Genomic DNA, 21337 nt, shown 5'->3' on the forward strand with positions numbered 1-21337 from the left:
AGTTGCCAGTAGAGGAAATCGGGTACCCTGGTTCCAGCGGCCAGCCCTGTGAACTACTGCTCTAAATTGACTCTTTTTAAAATAAAACAGGTGAGCAGCCCGGGTGACGCCACCTTCAGCCCGGGGCCTGATCCTGGAGTCCCGGGATCGAGTCCCGCATCAGGCTCCCTGCATGGAGCCTGCTTCTCCCTCTGCCTCTCTCTCTCTGTGCCTCTCATGAAAAAGAAAAAGAAAAAGAAAAAGAAAAAGAAAAAGAAAAAAAAGAAAAAGAGACAAGAAAGAAAAAGAAAAGAAAAAGAAAAGAAAAAAAAAGAAAGACTAACCACGAGAGTAAAGGAAGGGCGGTATGGTTCTGATTCCTCCTCCTCCCGTCTTCCCCTCCCTTCCCTTCCCTCCCTTCCCTTCCTTCCCTCCCCTCCTTCCCCTCCCCTCCCCCTCCCCCCCCCCTCCCCCCTCCCCTCCCCCCTCTCCCCTCTCCCCTCCCCCTCTCCCCTCTCCCCCCTCTCCTCCTCCTCCCTCCCCCCTCGCCCCTCCCTCCCTCCCTCCACTCCCCTCCAATACCCCTCCCACCTCCCCTCAGAAAAAAGAAATACTCAGCCCAGGAGTGCCCAAACCTCGTAGCCCTTGACCCATTGTGGATGCTCAGGAGCCAGGGAGCCACAGAACGACCGAACGAATGAGCTAATCGCAGCAAAGATCAGGCATTAACTCCGAAGGACTGATTTTTAAAAATAATAAAATCCCTAAAAATAAAAGGAAGGTAACGGGGAGAAAGTGGCAAAAAAAAAAAAAAAAAAAAAAGGTATAGTCCACTTCCGCTATAAATGCTTGTTTCAAAAACAGGAATTTGTTCCAAAGGGATTGATTATATTAGGGAGCAAATTTTATACTGCTTAAGTGAAATTTTGCCCTTGAGAAAGAATAAGTGAAGAAGGCAGAAAGCTGTGCCTCTCCGAACCCAGCCACCCAGGGACACACACACACACGCCCTCCAAGGTTTACTACCCACCTCAGTTCACTGCCTATGTTCACCATCCTCCATGTGAGCTCAACAACTTCCTATCAGATTTGGATAACCCACTTTCTACCACTCCTGACACCCACGTCTACATGCAAACTTCAGGTCTTTTATTGTAGCATCTATGTATTTCTTAACCATCTAACATATGTAAAACTCTACCTGCATCTTTATTAGGTTCCCATCTCATGTGTGTGTCACTAGCAAAGTTTTTTTTTTTTTTTTTGGCAAAGTTTTTGAATGCTGTGCCCTGTCAAGAAAAACAAAGGTCTGATGGATAATGATGGAAAGCCAATTCTAAATTATCTTTAAATGTTTGTGACAACTTCCATCAAAATCCTTTTCTTTTTTTTTTTTTTTTTTCTTTTTTTGATGCGGTAGGAAGAATTTAACAGATTAATTCTAAAACTCTTTGGGAAAATTAAGTGGTCACTCATTAAAAGATTTTTTTCAGTAAAGAAAGACAAGGGGAGATTTAAACTGTCAGCTAATGAAACGTATCTTAAAGCCACAGCGATTATAGACAAGCAGAAATGTCCATGAAAGAGGTCAGAAAACCCAGAAATCAATGCATATTTAAATACAATAAAGACGGCACTTCAAGTCAGTAGGGAAAAAAAAAGGGGGGGGGGGCAATTTAAATCTTAGGGAAGCCACAGAGCACAGCATGTGGGGCTGGAGAGGCTGCGGCGGATGGCACACCAGCGAGGCACATCCCAGCTGGGTGACCCTGGACAACCAGTGTCTTTATCTATAAAATGAGGACAGTCATTGTACCTACTTCACAGGACTGTTGCGAGGATTATCAGTTATCATTTGTGAAGTGCTCAGAACAGGCACTAAAACAGTGAGTGCTATATATGTGATATTAAAAAAATAAAAGAAAGCAATTCATGCTAAGATAATCCTTGCGCTGCCAGGAGCAGAGGGGAGGGAGACACAGGGAACAGAACCTCCCATCATACCACATTATAAAGATAAGTTTCAGGATTTTAAAAACTGAATGATAAAAAAATAAACTGGGGGGAAAAAAGGACTTTTCATCTGATCTCTAGATTGGGAAAGACCTTTGAAAATATGACAGTAAAGCATCAAGAAAACAGATTAATGTATCTGATTACCTAAAAGAATGTTGAAGTCTGTATACCAAACACTAAGAATTAAGAAAATAACTTGAGAGAAAATAAGGGTCGACATATGTATATATGAACTTACAGGCTGGTAAGAAAAAGTACACCATCGAGCAATTCACAAAAAACTTTGCCTGTATATATGAGAAAATATGCAACATTAACAGTAATCAAAAATTCTAATTAAATATTTCAACCACCAAATTGGTCAAAGTTTTGGAAAAAAAATTACGTGGGTGGCCAACTAGGCAGAGACATTGGTACAATCCTATATGGAAGATAGAAGAACACTCTGAAACAATCTTTCCAGGGGTCACTTTGATTATATGCTTCAAAAAAACGTTTAAAATATTAAGCCCCTTTGACCTAGTAATTCAATTTCTGGGACAAAGTTGAAACATAAGGATTTCAATAGAAAAGGTTCAAGTCACTTTTTCAGAGATGAACCAGAATCAAGGAAAAAAAGGATGTGAAGAAATGTTTTCAGTTTCAGATACAAGACTAAGAATTTTTACCCTCTAGAAATTCAATACTTGTTTCAATGTATAATTATTAATATTACCAAATTGAAAAAAAAAAAAAAAACAGTTTTACAACAAACCTTTTAACAGCATCCTTCTTCGGCTTATCTATAGAATCCCACCACTTTGAAAGGTAAGAAATCTCAGACCAGATAAATTTTCTCCGTGAGTCTTCTTTCAGCTTGATGACCATGTTATTAAAAATATACTGAGTCATCTCTCTAAAGTAGTCATCAAAAGTCTTCAACCAACCTAAATCAAGACATAAATACACAACAAAGGTCTGATTCATACATCTGATTTCAACTTAGTCACATTCCATTGCGTCACCTTTGGATACCCTTAGAGGTTTACATTCATATGAAGACATATTTTAAAATTTCAGAAATGTTTCAAGTCGTGATACTCCATTTCAATGGACATGAAATTGAGAAAGTCCCCAATTCTGAAATGACAAAAAAAAATACTCTGAAAACTGCACAAATTCAGAGAGAAATAAGAAAAAAGAGAAAAATGACCTGAGGACAAAATATATTTATTTATGCTTAATAATGATAGTATCTCTTTCAGTTGTTTATCATTTATCTGTTATTTAAGGAATTTGCTTTGATTCTAAAAATCTGAGCAGTGTTAACAAGTTGGCAGTACTATTTGCATAATGTGGAATCAAAACTGTATCCTTTCATACCACATCTGAAATTCCCTACCCATTTTAGTAAGTTAAATTAAGAAAGAGAAAATCACAAGTATAAACTATATCTAAAAGCCAACAGCAAAGCAATAAGGTAATTAACAGCACTATTATGAATACAGAGAAGTAGAATTCAGCCAAGAACAGGCATTAGTTTCCAACGGCTGTAAATTATTCCATTTTTTGGAAGCACAAACTGACGCTAATCAAACAACACAAGTGTATACATGTGTGTCAAGTCTTTTTTCAAAAGAAAATTGTAGATATTGAGGACTTAGTTCTCTGACTTTTCCTACTTCTTTCGAATATCTTTATTTAAAGATATTTGCAGTATGAGTATAAAGGGACATTTTTAACAAGACCCATAGGTCCAAGCATAGCCCTATCCGTCAGAACATTAAAGCAACATGATAAGTGGCCGAGGTAGGAACATACCCAGTTATCTATCTACCGGCCAAGTGGACCCTCCAGAGAACAACCTCTTATCTAGGAAATCCTATAGAAATAGGAGATTCTATATATCCAGGCTAAACTACTGCTCTATTTTTTCCAAACCCCAAACCTTCAGGAAGGCTGAAACATTAAAGGATCAACTGATTAGTTCTTTTGTCTATAACTAAATTAATATTGCAAGTACACCATACTGGCTGGAAAAAAAAATTGTCTAGGACAGAGAAGACGATACAACTATTCTAACAACATAAATATGAGCTTCTGAAAAAGGGCACTGCCGCTCTGGCTGTATTTCACCCTTTTACTTTAACTAAAATCCATTCATTCTACAGATATTGAGTAAGCATGTACAAAGTGACTGGTACGAAGCTAGAAGCCAAACACGAATGCAGTGTAAAATATTATTTACAGGACTGTCTTGATCTGGGGCATTTTTAAGGTACTTTTCAGAATGCTATGTGGATAATTCAACTTTTCCATGTTTAAATAAAAAGCCTGTACCTACAGAAAATTCAAAGATACCTCACAAAATAGTTTGGAAAGAATCCCATCTCGCCTGGCAAAGGTACAAACCTGGTCTCCTGCCCCAGAGCACGAAGCTAAGATCCACATCAGGATTCCCAGGGACAAGCAAAGAAATCTAACCTATCCCTAAATGGGAATGTTCTAACCCACTGCTGACCATGACAGCATCCAAGACAAAAAAACAAACAAACAAAAAAGATATATATATATATATATATATATATATATATATAAAGCACTCAGATCTATATATATAAAAATATATATATCTAGCTCAAGCACTCAGATCTGAGCCCAGGCTAGAACATAGCACTTGATAAATATTAGTTGCTATTATTATCATTATCATCTTCATCAGTCTTTAATTACCCCTTCCCCATCTCTACAAAGCAGGTAAAAGAGAAAATAAAAGATATTTCTAACATGTAAATTTTGAAAAGTACACATTTATTAAAAACATTTAAATAAACTGTTCTACATCTCAAAAGCGTTGGTAACCCAAAATTTTGGTTTGCAAAGAATTCATTCTATGCCCCTGTTATGGGCCGAACCGTGTCCCCTCAAAATTCCCCTGTTGAAATCCTAAACCTCGGTACTTCAGAATGTGACTCTATCTGGAGACAGGGTCTTTCAAGAGGTGATCAAGGTCTACCAAGGTCATGAGGATGGGCCCTCACCCAGCATGTCCTTACAAGGAGCAGCAATTAGGACACAGACACACACAGAGGGAAACCACGTGAAGACAGAGGGGGAAAATGGCTCTGTGCACGCCAAGAGGAGAGGCCTTCAGGAGAAACCCCCACAGCTGACACCTTGATTTTGGACTTCCAGTATCCAGAAACGTACGGAAATAAATTTCTGCTGCTTAAGCCATCTTGTCTGTAGCACTTGGGTATAGCAGCCCTAGCAAACTAATAGAGCCCTAGAAAAAAAATGGCATTGTTTCTATCTGAAAAATAAAGATTGCAATGGGGGGAGAATTTATTTTACCAAGTACCATCATAATATCTAATTGAATATATATCTTCCTCCATATTGCAAGACTAAGCTAAAAATCAAATAGATATAAGTAGCACCCACTTCTGTACCACGTTATTGTCATATACGTGCAGCAAGGACCACATTCTTGAAATGGCTCCGTGACAATTACTTGTCTTCAAGACATCACATGTAACATTTACCTAAATTTTAACAAAGGTCAACACTAAGTCCCTCATTATTTGGCTGTTAACTCAGTAAGAGAAAAGAACTATGAACCATGGAATGACTCCAAAATTAATTTAATAATAGACTCTAGTAGTCTAGCATAGAAAGCAAATTTTGAAGAAATCCTCTTATGAAGATGACTAAGGAAAAAGGTTCTTTTTTTCTTCTTTTTTTTCAAGTACAACTACTTGTTTTCATCAGTTGTAATTTGTTATTGGCTAAGACTCTTTCAAAGAATAGTTTATCACAGGAGTTTTCATAAAGAAGTCGCAGTGACTGATGAATCCACTTTGCCTTCAACAATCATGCAGAAAATATGTCCAAGATATTTACGTGAGCCAAAATACGTGCTCAGAGATGTCAACCTAAAAGCCTTCCATAAAACTCATCTATAATAGATACTAATATCATTACTATATAGCACAATTAATGAAGAATGAACTAAAAGATAGCCTCTTGCAGTTTTCAATATTGAGTAATATAACAGTAAATTAGCTTTTATTGCTCTTATACAATAGAGTAATCAAGTAGTCCCTTTTACACCGAATTGGCTCTTTCTTTTCCTCAATTACTGTCAAACTACAATTGTATATTAACATGAGACCAATCGGAAAGATAGTATTTTATGAAGAGTTGTATGGGATGAATTTTTGCGACATAAAATTATATCCCTACCTCTGGATTTAATCATCTTAGGACATTGAGTTGCAAACTGATTTACTTACACGGTGAATTCACAGCCTTTTTCTTTCCCTTGAATACACTTGGAAATTGAACCAGGGCTAGCATAGTGCACAGAATACCTTCCCACTTACTCTTATTTCCCCCCTCACAACACTCTAACCCGTAAGACAGCATTTTAAATCTGCGTTTCACCGTTTTTAAATAAGTGGGGGAAATACCTCAAACCAAGAATTCGTAATCAGAAGTTCTAGAGGGCGGGCTTAACTCCAAATCTGCTATCGCTTTCGTTGCAAAAAAAAAAATGTTAAGTTCTAAAATATAAAGCACGGTGAAGTCGAAAACTCTCCTGCTTATTTTTAATGTATGTGAACCTCATAACTGTTCACTGACAAAACACCATTTTTTTAAAAATTTGACTCTTGGTCTAGTTTCAACATCTAAAGACTTTGTGGAGGTCTGATCCTCTCAAGGAGCACCTAGTTTTACTTGGTTCAAGGGCACACAGAGCCCCAGTTAAGGACCTGGGCAAGGGGGTCCCATCCTGAGCCCTGCACACTCAAGCAATCTTCCCAGTCTTCCTCTGACCAATTACTTCCATACAAGAAATGCACAAAGCAAAGACCCTGCCCACCCAGAGCCTGCCCTGCCCTGCCCTTCTGAGTCCCAGGGTCCAAAACTCTTGTGTTCCAACAGCGCCAAGCCAGGGTCTAGAGCCGGCCAGGGGCCCTTTATGGGTCTCTCAATGGAGCAGTCGGCCTGCAGGTGCTGACCTCCCCAGCCTGAGCAGTGCACAGGGGGGTTGCAGTTTGCAGGGGTGTGAGAAGAATGTTGGGGTGTCTGTATGCAAAGCCCCTCCTGGTTTAGGACAGAGCCGTTTCTGGGGAAGGGGGCTGGGCTGCCCCAGGCTGGCTCTTCCCACACACACACACCAGCACATTCCAGTGGGGAACTGGAGCCTGGTCAGTCTCAGCCCACACATGGCCTTCCTGATAGCTGTGCTTATTTCTCAAGGCACGAGGGAAAGACCTATTTTATTTAGCAATGTATCAGTTCGATTTTTAACTTTTAAATGTTTAAATCAAGGGTCTGAGAGTCTCCAGGTATTTCTGCCCCAATTCCTACAACCTGAACTTCAAAGCAGTCAATTCTCATGAATCCAGCACCTGGTATGAAGCCTATACCATCAAGAATTCAGTTAAGTATGTGATAGAAGAGTGAAATGTATGGCCCAAAAGGCCGGGTGGGGGGGGGGGGGGGAGATATATGAAGAATAGATACACACTTATTCAACTAGAAACGAAACCAAAAAGAAAAGACACTGCACACTTAATCAGTTCTAATGCATTCACTGTTCTGATGCTAACCTAATAATCTTTGACCAGTTTCTTTGAAGGTTCTATTTTCTATTTAAAATGGCTCTGTCGGGGATCCCTGGGTGGCTCAGCGGTTTGGCATCTTCCTTGGGCCCGGGGCGTGATCCTGGGGATCCGGGATCGAGTCCCGCATCGGGCTCCCTGCATGGAGCCTGCTTCTCCTTCTGCCTGTGTCTCTGCCTCTCTCTCTGTGTGTCTCTCATGAATAAATAAATAAAATCTCCAAAAAAATAAAAACTAAAAATAAATTAAATGGCTCTGTCAGCCCTAACATGACTTAAACACATATCCCAAACAAGGCATGCCCCTCAAACCACTGCTACACTGTTGTGATTTTAAGTGCTACAATAATGATTTTTGAGGGACTACATTTATTCTACTCAGTTAACTAGGTACCATTAAGAAAACATAACAAATTTTGAATCAAAAATAACTACAGCCAGATAATAAACATTTAAAAACTACAACTTAAGGGGATCCCTGGGTGGCTCAGTGGTTTAGCACCTGCCTTTGGCCCAGGGGGCGATCCTGGAGACCTGGGATTGAGTCCCGCGTCGGGCTCCCTGCATGGAGCCTGCTTCTCCCTCCTCCTGTGTCTCTGCCCCACCCCACTCTCTCTCTGTGTCTATCATGAATAAATAAATAAAATCTTTAAAAAAAATAAAATAAATAAAAATAAAAACTACAACTTAAGCTTTAGGTTACTTCGGTTTTGACATAATATCCTCAAATTTAAAAATAAATACAGGGGATCCCTGGGTGGCTCAGCGGTTTAGTGCCTGCCTTTGGCCCAGGGCATGATCCTGGAGACCCGGGATCGAGTCCCGTGTTGGGCTCCCGGCATGGAGCCTGCTTCTCCCTCCTCCTGTGTCTCTGCCCCTCTCTCTCTCTCTATCATAAATAAATAAATAAATCTTTAAAAAAAATAAATAAAAATAAATACAAACAGGATTCATAAGAAAGCTTCTTTATTTTAGTAATTAAGTTATTGTCTGCCAACAAATGGCCAACAGGTTTCTTCCATCAGTTGTCAAATCCTTCCATAGTTGACTACAATACCCAGTCTTACACTTAAAGTATCACGTACCATCTTAATTGGTATTATCGTAACTCAAATTAACTTTAATTTCAACATTTCTATTTTAAGTTAAGCATGTTCCCCCTTCCATAAACTGTGAAAGAGTCTTAATCAACGTCCTGTTCCAGTGTATTTCTTCAAACACAAACCAAGCCTCTAATAAGGCAAAGCAATAAAGCTAATAAATTTAAAGGATTCTATGGTGAAAAATATGAACGATACGCTGTGGGAATAAAGATTCCCACCAGGAGAACAGGAGAAAGATTCTCAGAATAGTCATCATCTGGATGGAAGAAAAAGGTGGTAGTTCCCAAATAGAAGGAAGAATATATGGAAAAGACACTAAGCCATGAAGGTCTGTGTCCATTTCAGGGAGAGTGAAAGGCAGCCGGTGAGGCTTGCGAGGCAGGTACATGGGAGGAGTACGGAGAGAAATAAGAATAGAAGTGGGGGTCAGATCACTGAAAATCTTCTGAACCATTCTTGATTCTTACTGAAAATTTAGGAGGAAGGAAGTTAAGGTCTCCTGATCTGTGCTTTCAAATATGGGGGCGCTGCGAGTGTAAAGGAGAGATGAAGATGATAAAGTAGAAAACAAACAGGAAAGGAGGCCCCTGAAAAAAAAAAAGTTTCTGAGGCCCAAGGAGGCAAAATGAAGAGAATATGCTAACTGATGAAAGCTTCCAAGAGAGAGGGCAGAGAGAAAGTCAAAGATGGGGTTGGGGTTTCCCAAAGATCTGCGAGACTTTGGAAACCTATAAAACCTGCTGAATCCTATAAATGCTTCTGAACTCAGGTTTCCGGAATAACCTCACCTTTTTTCCAGGTGATTCAGTATCATCTAATAGTGTTCAAAGCATATCAGCTTCACTTCCACTAAGTTGTTTGAGATACAGCACTTTTTGAACCCATGTAAGATGCTGTCACTGGAAATTCTATCCCACACCACGGGAGCCATCAGCACGACTGTCAGGACAGCTGGGGTTTTGTTCATCCTGCAGCTGTATACGGATAATGTCCAATTGTGACCCCTTACTATGCTGCTTTTCTAAATGCCCTTTAAAAGACCTGTGTACCTCGATATCTGACACCTGCGATTGTGAGATCAACCGCCACAATAATTTCTAAATCTGGGCTACAGTTACTTCCCTGCCTTGTTAAGAATACTACCCAGGAGCGTCAGTTCACACGGAGTAGGACCCTTCAGGCCCAAACAGAGTCTAGTGATTTGAAATGAAAATGGAAAGGGTCCATCGTATGAGAGACACGGTCAGAAGTAAAAGGAAAAAGTGACTTCCTTTCAAGGAGTGACTCTTAGGATAGGAGGCTGTTTAGCCTTACCATCCGGCAAATGCTGGGCAAATTATCAAAGTTTCTCAAAGAAACCACTTAAAAGCTGGGAAATACTGCTTCTACATGACTTGCTAATTGTAAAATATGTAGCAATGAGGAGAACCACTCACTAGCTCGTGTACTAACGTAGTATTTAAGGACGGGGACATCCGTTTCAATGAGCACAGGCCAGGAGGAAAGAAAGGATGGGAAATGGTGCGGTGAGGGGTCTACTTTTGCAAGATAGTTAATTAAATGTTTTACATGATTAATAATATTAAAGTAGATGATGCCTGACCCGGAAACACTTAAAAAGACCTTCTTCCAATAGAAGCTCTGCCTGTGGTTTTCGAAGAATCACTTTCAAGAGACAGTATTAATTAAGGGTCACAAGCCCTGATTCCAGAGCTGGACAGCTTGGATTCAAGCCCAGCCCTGCCGCAAACATAGGACTTGGGCTCTCTTCTGCCTCGGTTTTCTCATCTGTGAAATGAGGGTAATAACAGGACTTTTTGTCGTACAGTTGCTGAGAGCAGTAATGGAGTTGATACAGGTATAGAATAGTGCCTGAAACCTAGTAAATTCCCATAAGCACTAATAAGTATTTGCATAACTGGCACACTGGTGAGCCCTGAAGCACTCAGATTTGAAACGCAGAAGTAATCAAAATAGGAGAACAGAGACAGGTCTGAAGATCCCCTACGTCTCCAGCGGTCACTTGATATATGGGCTCCTAAGGAATGCAGCCCAGTCAGAGCTGCAATAATCAGACTTTTCCTTCTGAAAAGGAACCTCAAAATACCAATTCTAGAGATCTCTGAAAAAGATAATTCTAAAGAGCCGTGTAAACATTTAACTCTTAATGCCATCCTTTTCGTAATTAAGTTTGCCAGAAAAAATACAGGGTGCCAAGTTAAATTTGAATTTCAGATAAGTAATGAATAAATGCTTAACCGTAAGCATGTCCCATTAAGTTATTCAGAACACATATATACTAAAAAAAAAAAAAAAAAATTTCATTTACTGGAAATGTAAGCTTTCCTTTTTTTTTTTTTTTTTAAGTTAAATCTGGCAACCCAAGGGGTGCCTGGTGGCTCAATGGGTTCAGCATCTGACTCTTGGGTTTTGGCTCAGGTCATGATCTCAGGGTCATGAGATCAAGCTGCATATGCGGAAACCATGCTCAGCGGGGAGTCTGCTTGGGGGTTCTCTCTCTCTCTCCCCCTGCTCTCTCTAAAATAATAAAATCTTTTTAAAAATGTGGCAATTTTATTAATAACTCACAGTTCAGATAAATGCGCCGAAGTAGTTAATGCCCATAAAGAAGAAAATCCTCTGAACTAAATTAAATATCTCAAAGCAGCACGGTAAATAGAAAGAACAGAGACCTTAGAATGAACAAGGCAAATCTGAGCTTTAATTCGCCACCTTGTGCCAATTTATCACTGATAGATCTTGAAGAAATGAGTATCCCTACCTTAGCCTCCCTGTCCTCACCTGGTAAGAGGGGTCTGATTTGCCAGTTTTGTGGGGTGCAGAATGGATTACACGAAGCCACACACACTCGACACTCCCCCGATACAAGATGGGCAACGACTACTAGTCCCCGACTCCCTTCTTCCTCATTTTCTCTCGGCTCCAGAAACTCAAATTTCCCATCATGGTGGCCAAAACCAAAGAACTCACTGTATCCCTGGATCACTAAACAGAACAAAGTCCTCCCGGAACTGTGCCCGCAAACAAACCTCCCCTCTGCATCCCATCTCCTGCCACTCAGCAGGCTCCTCTGGCAGCTGGAGTCCAAGCCTCCCCGGCTTGCACCCCCCTGACCATTACCCGACCCGGCCGACCAAAACCCTCCTCTGACTGTGCTGAACAACGACCAGCAGAAGAAACCTTTCAAATAACATGTCACTGTCATTTCTTCACGTTTTGGGTTTTTTTTTTTTTCTTCCACTCTTTAAGAATAAGGGCACACATGGGTTCCTGGGTGGCTCAGACAGTTCAGTGTGACTCTTGATTTGGGCTCAGGTCATGATCTCAGGGTCGTTCGGGCTCTGCACTCAGCAGGGAGTCTGCTTGGATTCTCTCTCTCTCCCTTGTTCACACTTCTCTCTCGCTCTCAAATCTTTTAAAAAAAAGATTAAGGATTCAGAAAAAAAAATAAAAAAAAATTAAAAAAAGAAGAAAGGCATATAAACTCATTACAAATTAAAATATAATGCTAAATACAAAATTCTTCCCCTAAAAAAAAAAAAAAAAGAAATATCCTACTCATGTGAATAAATACTCTGGAAAAGAACTACAAAAAAAAAAAAAAAAAAAAAAGAACTGCAAATGCACAAAATACAATGATTTTCCACTGTGGCTCTTGTGCCTAGGTCTCTCTCTTATTTGTCTTATTTGGAGTCATACCACATGGGGGATTATTTTCTAATGTTCATTTTACAAATTGCTGAACTAACAATATGCTGTCCAACTTTCCATTTAGTATACCTTATCTGCTCTCTACACACTGTGGTTTCTTTGAAGGAAAATTAACTAAATATTTCAGCAGTTTAAGTACGTGGGAAGCAAAGAATTAAGATTGTAGATACAAAGGTGCTGTAATTGTGTTTTAATCAGCTTATTAAATATAACATGAACATGTATCAATCAACTAACATTTAATTTCATGGTCTATGATTCAAACTTTTCAAAAGCGTAACAGTACAAAGTTATCAGCATTTACTTAACAATTCCTTTCCAATTTTGTTTTAACTCGTGTAAACCACATAAAATATTGTATGACAACTGTTACGCGTCCTCATGTACTGGAAGACATAATTAGGAATTAAAACACAAACATAAATTGAAATTTATCTGTCTTGTGAGATATCAGAACCCGATCAAAAAAGAAAAACACCCACATATATAAAAACTCAGCAACATAACTCTTAAAGTTAGGGGACCCACTATAGGAACCTATTTTTTTCAAATACCCCTATCCCCAGCAGACAAAACTCCACCGATGAGACAAATCATGGAGCTGAAATTTGTTTTAAATTGTTGCTGCAGAAAATGCAAACAAATCTCTATAAACCTCATTTAGAAAGTAAATCGCCTAACCGCACATCATTTAGGAGTATTATACAAAGATTTCCCATTACGGAGTCACATTTTGACTTGGAATGTTTGCACGCACTTCTCTCTTTTTCTCCACTGAGAGTGTGGTTCTTCATGATCCGAACGATTCAGCTTTTCACAGGATAATTTAGTTTACCTAAACTCCACTTTAGTTGAGGAGCGGTGAAAAGTATTAAGAAAAGTCAGAGGATTTGGTCCTCTAGCATTTTGCTGGATTATCAAAAATGGCTTTGGTTTTAAAAGGTCTGCGTCTGACCATTATTTTTTTCCTCAAGTGGAGGAGGGCCGGAGGGTAAGGGTCATTAACATCCTTTACTAAGACAAAAAGGTTGGAGGGTGGTTGCTAAGACACCAACAGACAGATCCATCTATTGCAATCAGGACCAGGTATTAGGGCTGTCTCCCCGCAGAACAAGGCTAACAGCAGCGGGAACCCCTAAGGCAAACACACAAAATCTAAAAGGCACAGGCAGGCAATCCCTGCCCCTGAAGAGCTTAATATCATCTGTTGCTTGCATTTAAAATTACAAGGCACCTTTTAAGGGTTTTTTTCAAGGAATGAGTGGCTCAGTGGTTGAGCATCTGCCTTCTGCTCCACTCATGATCCCAGGGTCCTGGGATCGAGTCCCACATCCCGCATCGGGCTCCCTGCTCAGCAGGGAGTCTGCTTCTCCCTCTCCTCTCGGTGCTCTCTCTTGCTATCTCTGTCACTATCTCTCTCTCTGTCTCCAATAAATAAAATCTTTTAAAGAAATATTTATTCAGGGAGGATCCCTGGGTGGCTCAGAGATTTAGCGTCTGCCTTTGGCCCAGGGCGCAATCCTGGAGTCCCGGGATCGAGTCCCGCGTCGGGCTCCCAACATGGAGCTTGCTTTTCCCTCTGCCTGTGTCTCTGCCTCTCTCTGTCTATCATGAATAAATAAATAAAAATCTTTAAAAAAAAAATGTTTTTTTCAGAGAACAGGAGTAAGATGAAGGAAGAGATGGGGAGGGAAACTAGAGAAAAGCCTATGTCAGGGTCGAATGTTTCATCTGAGTCTGCAGAGTCACATTGCCTGGTTCAGTAGCTTATCTACTGAATAGCTAGATTGAATGCAGTACCATGTGCTGCTCACTATTCTGGGCATTAGCAACCTGTTGGTTCTGAGACAAAGTCTGAGCCCTCACTGAGCTTACCCTCGAGAAGGAGACGAAGCAAAAGTGCCATAGACCTTTACATCTCTGCCTACGTGTAAGCGTGGGCCGGTGCGCAGAGTTCAGGAAGCTGCAGGGGGGCACGGGACAGGTGGAGAAGACCTCACCTGTATTTAGCGATTATTAGATGCCAAGTGTCAGGCTGGGCAACGAGCACAGGCTGGGACAGGAGGCACTTGTTCTCTATCCGTTGACTCTACTCCGGTGGGAGGGGCAGGTAAACTAACAGAATTACTGTGGTGCCACTCACTGCTCCCGTAAACGTGACGCGCTGGCGACACCCAAGAGTGGCACTAAACTTCCAAGATGTTTACAAAACACCTGCCACACTGGCCGGTGAACTACACACTTTATTATTACAGGTAAGTGTGCGTGTTAGAGAATTACAAGAAATGAGACGGGTGGAAGTTGAGGATGGCAGAAAGGGGAAAAGATAGTTAAGTCTTTAAAAATTCTAAAAGGGAGGAGAAATGGGGTCACACGAGGACTTGCAAGGCACACTGCAAGGTGCATTTACAAACCTATACGGAATCTGATGTCTTTGAATCACATCTCACCCCCAAATACAGGACGAGAAGTGAACTTGTTCAGTTGCAGATGGTCGGCAAAGAGCAGGGAGGACAGTTTATACACCACAGGGCTCTGCCGCTATTTCCTATATAAGGGAGTATTTCAGAGTCCATGAGATTTACAGAAAGTCACCTGCAGTCCCACAGGCAAGCTCGGATCCCATGTGTGAAGCGTGAGCACCTCACCTCCCCGTCAGTCTACAGGTAAACCGACGTGCTTTCCAGGACACAGACCCTAAATGCAAACGTGCTTCTTAATCCAGCTACAAGTACAGAAATGGCAAAAGGAATTGTAATTAGATATGGTTTTCATCACCTTTTGTATTTACTTGATAACTAACTCCTGCTTTAAGATGCTACTCCACCCATACGATCTACATTTTACGGACACACAGATGTGCCCAAAAGACTAGGGGGCCAGGATACAGCAGAGCCAGGACGCCTGCCTCATTCCGCCTGCTCCCAGAGCCCTGCAGCCCTTCCATGATGCCCAGCCATCAGAGTCCTTTTGTTTTCATTTTTAAGATTTTATTTAATTTGAGAGGGAGACAGAGTCAGAGAGAGAGAGAGAGCACACGAGCCAGGGGGCAGAGGCAGAGGGAGAAACAGGCTCCCCGCTGAGCAGGGACTCCAACGCCACCGTGGGGCTGGATCCGAGGACCCTAAAATCATGACCTGAGTGGAAGGCAGACGCTTAACCGACTGAGCCACCCAGGCACCCCCGGAGTTTAGATTTGAAGGGACAGGCTAAGATTAAGGAGGAAGATGATGCAAAACATTTAAGAGGTAAAGTTAATAAGACAGGTGTTTGTAGGAAAAGATGAAGACGCAGAAACCAAGTCAGAAGCTGGTGTGACAACTGCTCATCATAAATTTCCAGAATAACACTGATTTCATATATTTCATATCTCTGTGTGTACTAACTATTGAAATACTATGGAAATTCAAACATTTTAGCATCCAAGCTGTGTCCAAGTACCTCTCACACCCAAAAGCAGCACACACGTGTGCACACTCATATACACACACACGACTTCACCAAATCACAAGTCCAAACATAAAGTAACAAGACCTACTGTCTTAGAAACAGAAAGAAAGGAACACATGCCAATAAACCAGCAAGAAAGAATATAAGTCAGAGATTCATGAATATAGGGAGTAAAGAAAAAAAAACCTTCAAAGTACTAGATGAATAGTGAGCTCTCGGATAGTAATGACGAAATGGAGAAATTGAGAAAAACAGAGAGAAGTGTAAATATGTCCTCAAAAGAAGTCTTTGGAAGTACATGGTCCTAAAACTCCTGTGGCAGGATTCAAGAAGTATTTACTCTGTCCCAATGAACTCACACTAACAAATCTATAAGTATTTCCCATTGGAATTTTAGCAATTTTCCCTTACCTTGGGGAAAAAATTCCCGAGCCCCAATAAATAACAAAAGTTGTCATATGAGATAATAACAATAATGATAATGATAGCAGTTACTCTGGGGCCATGCATCACACCTTTATGTGTCACGCTATGAAGGAGACACTATCCTGACTCTTCCTACCTGGAAAAACACTTACTTCCACCTTCAGTAACTTGCCTGAAGTCATCTCACACTGACAGGGTTGGGACTCCAAACTCCGAGCAGCCTGACCAAGACTCTTTAACCTCTTTACAGCGCTTCTCTGTTTTAAAGATTCAAATGTTCCCACGAGAATTTTGCATTTTTTAGTCAAGAGTTTATGAACACAAAATAATTCTCCCACATAGTATTTTTTACCAGAAGTAACTACAGTGAACAGTCAGCACCTTAAGTCAGGGTCACTCTTCAGCCCCAAACTAAGACCTTCTTGTGTTTATTACTATTTTAAACGGCACAAGTACCGCCCATGAGTGCCACCTAAATTGATAAAATTAAAACTCAAGATACAATGACATATAAAAGGAACATATTACTGTGACAAGTCAGCGAAGGAGGTCTCAAAAATCTGAGAAATCTGCTCTACCGGATTCTCATTAAAATACTCAGTGCCTACAGGGGCTTAATAACCTGTAGTTTTTTTTGAAGTGCAAATTTTACCTGGGTCATTATGGGAATGAGGCACCACAAAGACTTGAAGGGGCTTAGCGTCCCATTCATTAAATAAATAGCTAATGTCAAATCCTTGTTTCCAAACTCCACCATCTGGATTGTCGAAAGGAATTAGACTGTAAACATCCAACATCTAGAAATATAAAGGACAAAATAAAGGAGAAAAAAGAGTAAGTTTAACCGTGTTATTACCATTTTTAATTTGAGCTTAATGTTGGGAAATATTTGCTCGAAGCTACTCATTCTCCTATTGTGTATGTATCTTAATAGATAAAATTATATCTGTAGACATTAATTGAATAGTTTAAGACAGAAAACATTTAATTACCGTTCAAATTCTTAAAATGCTACTGTGTTACTTAACCGTCGTGATCAATAATCCCCTCCCCCATCTGCTTCTAATGAAAAATAATTTCATTCAATTCCTTCTTGCCTTGCTTTACACTTCTGATATAACCTAGTAGAAATTGGTAGGAACGAAATAACAAAAATTTTTTGATGAAATGTGATTATGACCAAGTATTTTTTCATACAACAGTGATAATTTTTTTTAACATCAGTAGTCTTTATTTTACAATTAATCACACGTATTTTAAAAACTCTTTCTGAAGGGAAATGCATCTACAGCTATTCCTTCCTTTAGCATATACATTATGTTTACCTTTTTCATTCTAAAAATAAAACTACAACGGAGTCAATGAGGCATACTCACATAAAATGGAAATTTTTAAATGTTCACATGTTGTCTAAATTTCCAGTATGACTATACTGGAATAGTATAATAGGTAATAATCTATTTGGACGCAAAGGAAAAAATATTGCCAAAAACAACAACAACAACAACAAAAAAAAAAAGCACCAAACCTAAAAACTTGTAGTTTTCATATTCTGTGATACTGAATGTGACAAAGAACATTGGGTAAAATTTAAATTACGTAAAAATTATATCCGAATATATAAGCGGGTTACAAAAAAATTTAAAGATATCAAGCAAATTATGTAAAAAGTGAATACAAAGTCTTTTAAGGCAACAACATTATCTCTCACTTCGAATTTATGACTTTAATAAATAAAATGAAACGCTCCCAAGGACGAGTCAATAAATTTTTGGGAGGCAGCCAAAAGGGAGGATGTGTCAGCAGTCTGTTGCTCCTTCTGGATCCTTCTCCGGCCCGGTAGCTCTCCTGTACTCCCTGCCTCGCTCTGCCTGCCTCCCGTGGTTGTTCAGCAACATGGTTGCTTCTCTGAAGCCCAGAGAACACCCTCCTCCAAAAACGTTTTCCCGTCCTCCTTTAAAAGGTACTTCTTTAAAACCTACACAGAGCCAAGACTCAGAAACGGATGCGCGTTCAGAGCACGGAAGCCTGAGCGCGTGAGCCAGGCCCGGCCTCTAAGGTCTCCAGCTGCCGCCGGCCTCTAAGCGAGCCTCGGCCCCGAGCGTGGCCGTGCCCACAAGTTAGCGGAAACGTCTACGCTGAAGCAAGGCCAGAGCCAACTCGGTTTTGCCCAAGGGTGAAGCATTTGCCCTTTACGTTCTTGTCACCATGTTGTAGCCTCGGGTCTAAGGAGCCCTCTGCTACTCTGCACAACACAGCAAATCTGACACACCCTAAATTTAGGAAAAGCACGAGCCCTTTCTTCCCCTAGCTTACAATCCACTAAAAAAGCGCTATCCAGGGCAGTCCCGGTGGCGCAGCGGTTTAGCGGTTTAGCGCCGCCTGCAGCTCAGGGCGTGATCTGGAGACCCTGGATCGAGTCCCAAGTCGGGCTCTCTGCATGGAGCCTGCTTCTCCCTCTGCCTGTGTCTCTGCCTCTTTCTCTCTCTCTCTCTGCATCTCTATGAATAAATAAATAGTCTTTAAAAAAAAAAAAAAAGTGCTATCCAAGGAAAGGAGACTGCAAGCCAAATCTGTCATTTTAAATTTTCTAGGAAAATGAAATAAGTGAAATTAAGTTTAATGACATCTTTTATTTAACCCTGCATATTCCTAATATCATCTCCATATACAAATATACACAGTATACATACATATACACATATATATACTTCAATACAGAAACAAAGTATTCACATTTGTTTTCATAGCAAGCCTTTAACACTTAGAGCACACCTCAGTTCAAACTAGCCACCTTTCAGTGCTCAGTAGCCACATGTGGACAGTGACTTTCATGCTGAACAGCATAATTCTAGAATATTTCCCTTCCCTTTCAGCAAAAGGAATCTAGCCCTACACTGTGTGAAACCTAAAGTGTCTAAAGAGACAGAGTAAGAACAGGGCTTTTCTTATACTCTTCAGAAGATAGCCAAATTTAAACCTCTAAAGGTCTTCACCAACCAGACAAAATAAGACCTAAAAAGCATACAAAAAGGCCATAGTCACAAAGCATAAAATGATTTTAAAAAGGGGGGAGGTGAGGAACATAGAATTACAGAATTTTATCACTACACGACAAAGAACTTTAATGATCACGTGACTCATCAAGTCACTTTACAAAGACAGAATCTGGAACCCGGATTGTTGAAGCAACTAAAGTTAAAACGGGTAACAGATCAAAACAGAATGAAAGGCCCAACGATCACGAACGAATGCATACGTTACCTGCACATCTGAATTCCTACTTCCACTTTGTAAAGCGAACGAACAGTCTTCAGGGTCCACTGCAAGGGACAATTGTTTTGATGGCAGAAGTGGTGAGCCAGCACCTTGGCTGAAATTGCCTTGTGAACTCTTTGGACCATCCTCCACAGACTCACTCAAATTGATGACCGAGTCTCTAATATTTGAGATGATCTCATTATTCTCAGCTAGCAAACGCTCCAAATGGTCTATTTTTTCTTGCAACATGGAGAGCTGGCCCTACAATAAAAAAGAAAAAGGCAGCTATATGAAACTCTGATATAGCTCTGCTGAGGCACACACATTTTTTTTTTTTTAAATTATGTGCCTGCCCAAGAGGGCAGCCACTCACCCTTCACTTTCCACTTTTCTAAGTGGGATCACAAAAAGCATAAACAGCTGGCAGTGTTGAAATATCAATTTACAGCAGAAAATCTCCATGGCTGCAATCTCTGTTTAATCATATTTTAAAATGTGCAACGGACAGACCCAAAATATTTGGGGATATATTTCCTGGTGCCCCAAACCCCGTCCTACAAGATCTTTGAGCTCTCTATTATAAGTAAGTACATGTTTCAGGTATGAAATTTTAAATTTAAGTATAACTGATTCTAGTTACTCAAAAGAGTCAAAAAAACATGAATCTGAAAAATATATATATATATATATATCATTCCATCATAATCAATGACCCTAGTGGGCAATCCTAAATCAGAAATACCATTTACAGGAAAATTATTAGTCAACTATCAATTAGCCATGTGTATGGACTGCTCCTACTGTGCTGTGCCTTTATGGTTTTTTAAACTGATCCTTACATTAAGAGCTTGTCGGCTTTATAACATAAACCTTGCTGTAGAGAAGGATATTTTAGCTTATGAGAGCGAGGACAACCTTTGTCCTGTTCACTCTTACATCTAGGGCCTCAAGTATGTAAGTACACAGTAGATACTTAAACATTTGTCACGCCCTTATGTTTCTGGAACGCAGTAATAATTCTTTAGTGAACACCCACTGTACCAGGCATAACGGATGACATGCTGGGAAGATACATATGCCCAAAATACGGATCCGTGGTGCAGAACACAGAAAGTGACGCCGGAACTCGCAACCGTCCACCCAGAGCGTCCACACCAGGGTTTACTACAGCAACTAGATGCATAGGACCCAGAACAAGAGTCCTAACACCAGCAAACAACAGGAAAGGAGGAGGGACAAGGAAAACTGTGAACAAAGAGGAAGGGAAAGGAGAAAACACCTGAATGTCCAAAAGTAAAGAACTGGTCAAACGGTACATCTAGATCGTGGAAATGTTTTCAGTCGCTGGAAATTGAGAAATACGAATTCTTTAAAAATCAAAATAGACGGGAAGGTACTTTCAGGAGACACAGTGGAAAAAAAGAGTTTAAAAAGCATGCATAACAAAAAAAAAAAAAAAAAAAGCATGCATAGGGCGGCCCCGGTGCCTCAGTGGTTTGGCACCACCTTCAGCCCAGGGTGTGATCCTGGAGACCCGGGATCGAGTCCCACGTCGGACTCCCTGCATGGAGCCTGCTTCTCCCTCTGCCTGTGTCTCTGCCTCTCTCTCTCTCTCATGAATAAATAAATTAAATCTTAAAAAAAAAAAAAAGCATGCATAAAAAAAACAGTAATTTGATACCATCCTTTTCGACAAAACAAACGTATGGAGGACCATAATCAAGATGCTAAAACTGGCCATGGGTATGTATGTTCCTCTTTA

At 40.4% G+C, this 21337-nt stretch overlaps 1 protein-coding gene across 1 annotated transcript in view; it reads right to left on the reverse strand.

Annotated features, from left to right (window-relative positions):
• Positions 1–21337, reverse strand: part of MAN2A1 (mannosidase alpha class 2A member 1) — a 161497-nt gene that overhangs the window by 117101 nt on the left and 23059 nt on the right. The window contains exons 2-4 of the mRNA XM_038532169.1: positions 19579–19836; positions 16967–17111; positions 2750–2921 (exon numbers count right to left, since the gene is read on the reverse strand). Coding sequence (XP_038388097.1) covers positions 2750–2921; positions 16967–17111; positions 19579–19836 — 575 coding nt within the window. The remainder of the gene's footprint in view (positions 1–2749; positions 2922–16966; positions 17112–19578; positions 19837–21337) is intronic.

The sequence above is a fragment of the Canis lupus genome, chromosome 3 (genome assembly GCF_011100685.1).
Source record: "Canis lupus familiaris isolate Mischka breed German Shepherd chromosome 3, alternate assembly UU_Cfam_GSD_1.0, whole genome shotgun sequence".
In the NCBI taxonomy this organism is placed as follows: Eukaryota; Metazoa; Chordata; class Mammalia; order Carnivora; family Canidae; genus Canis; species Canis lupus.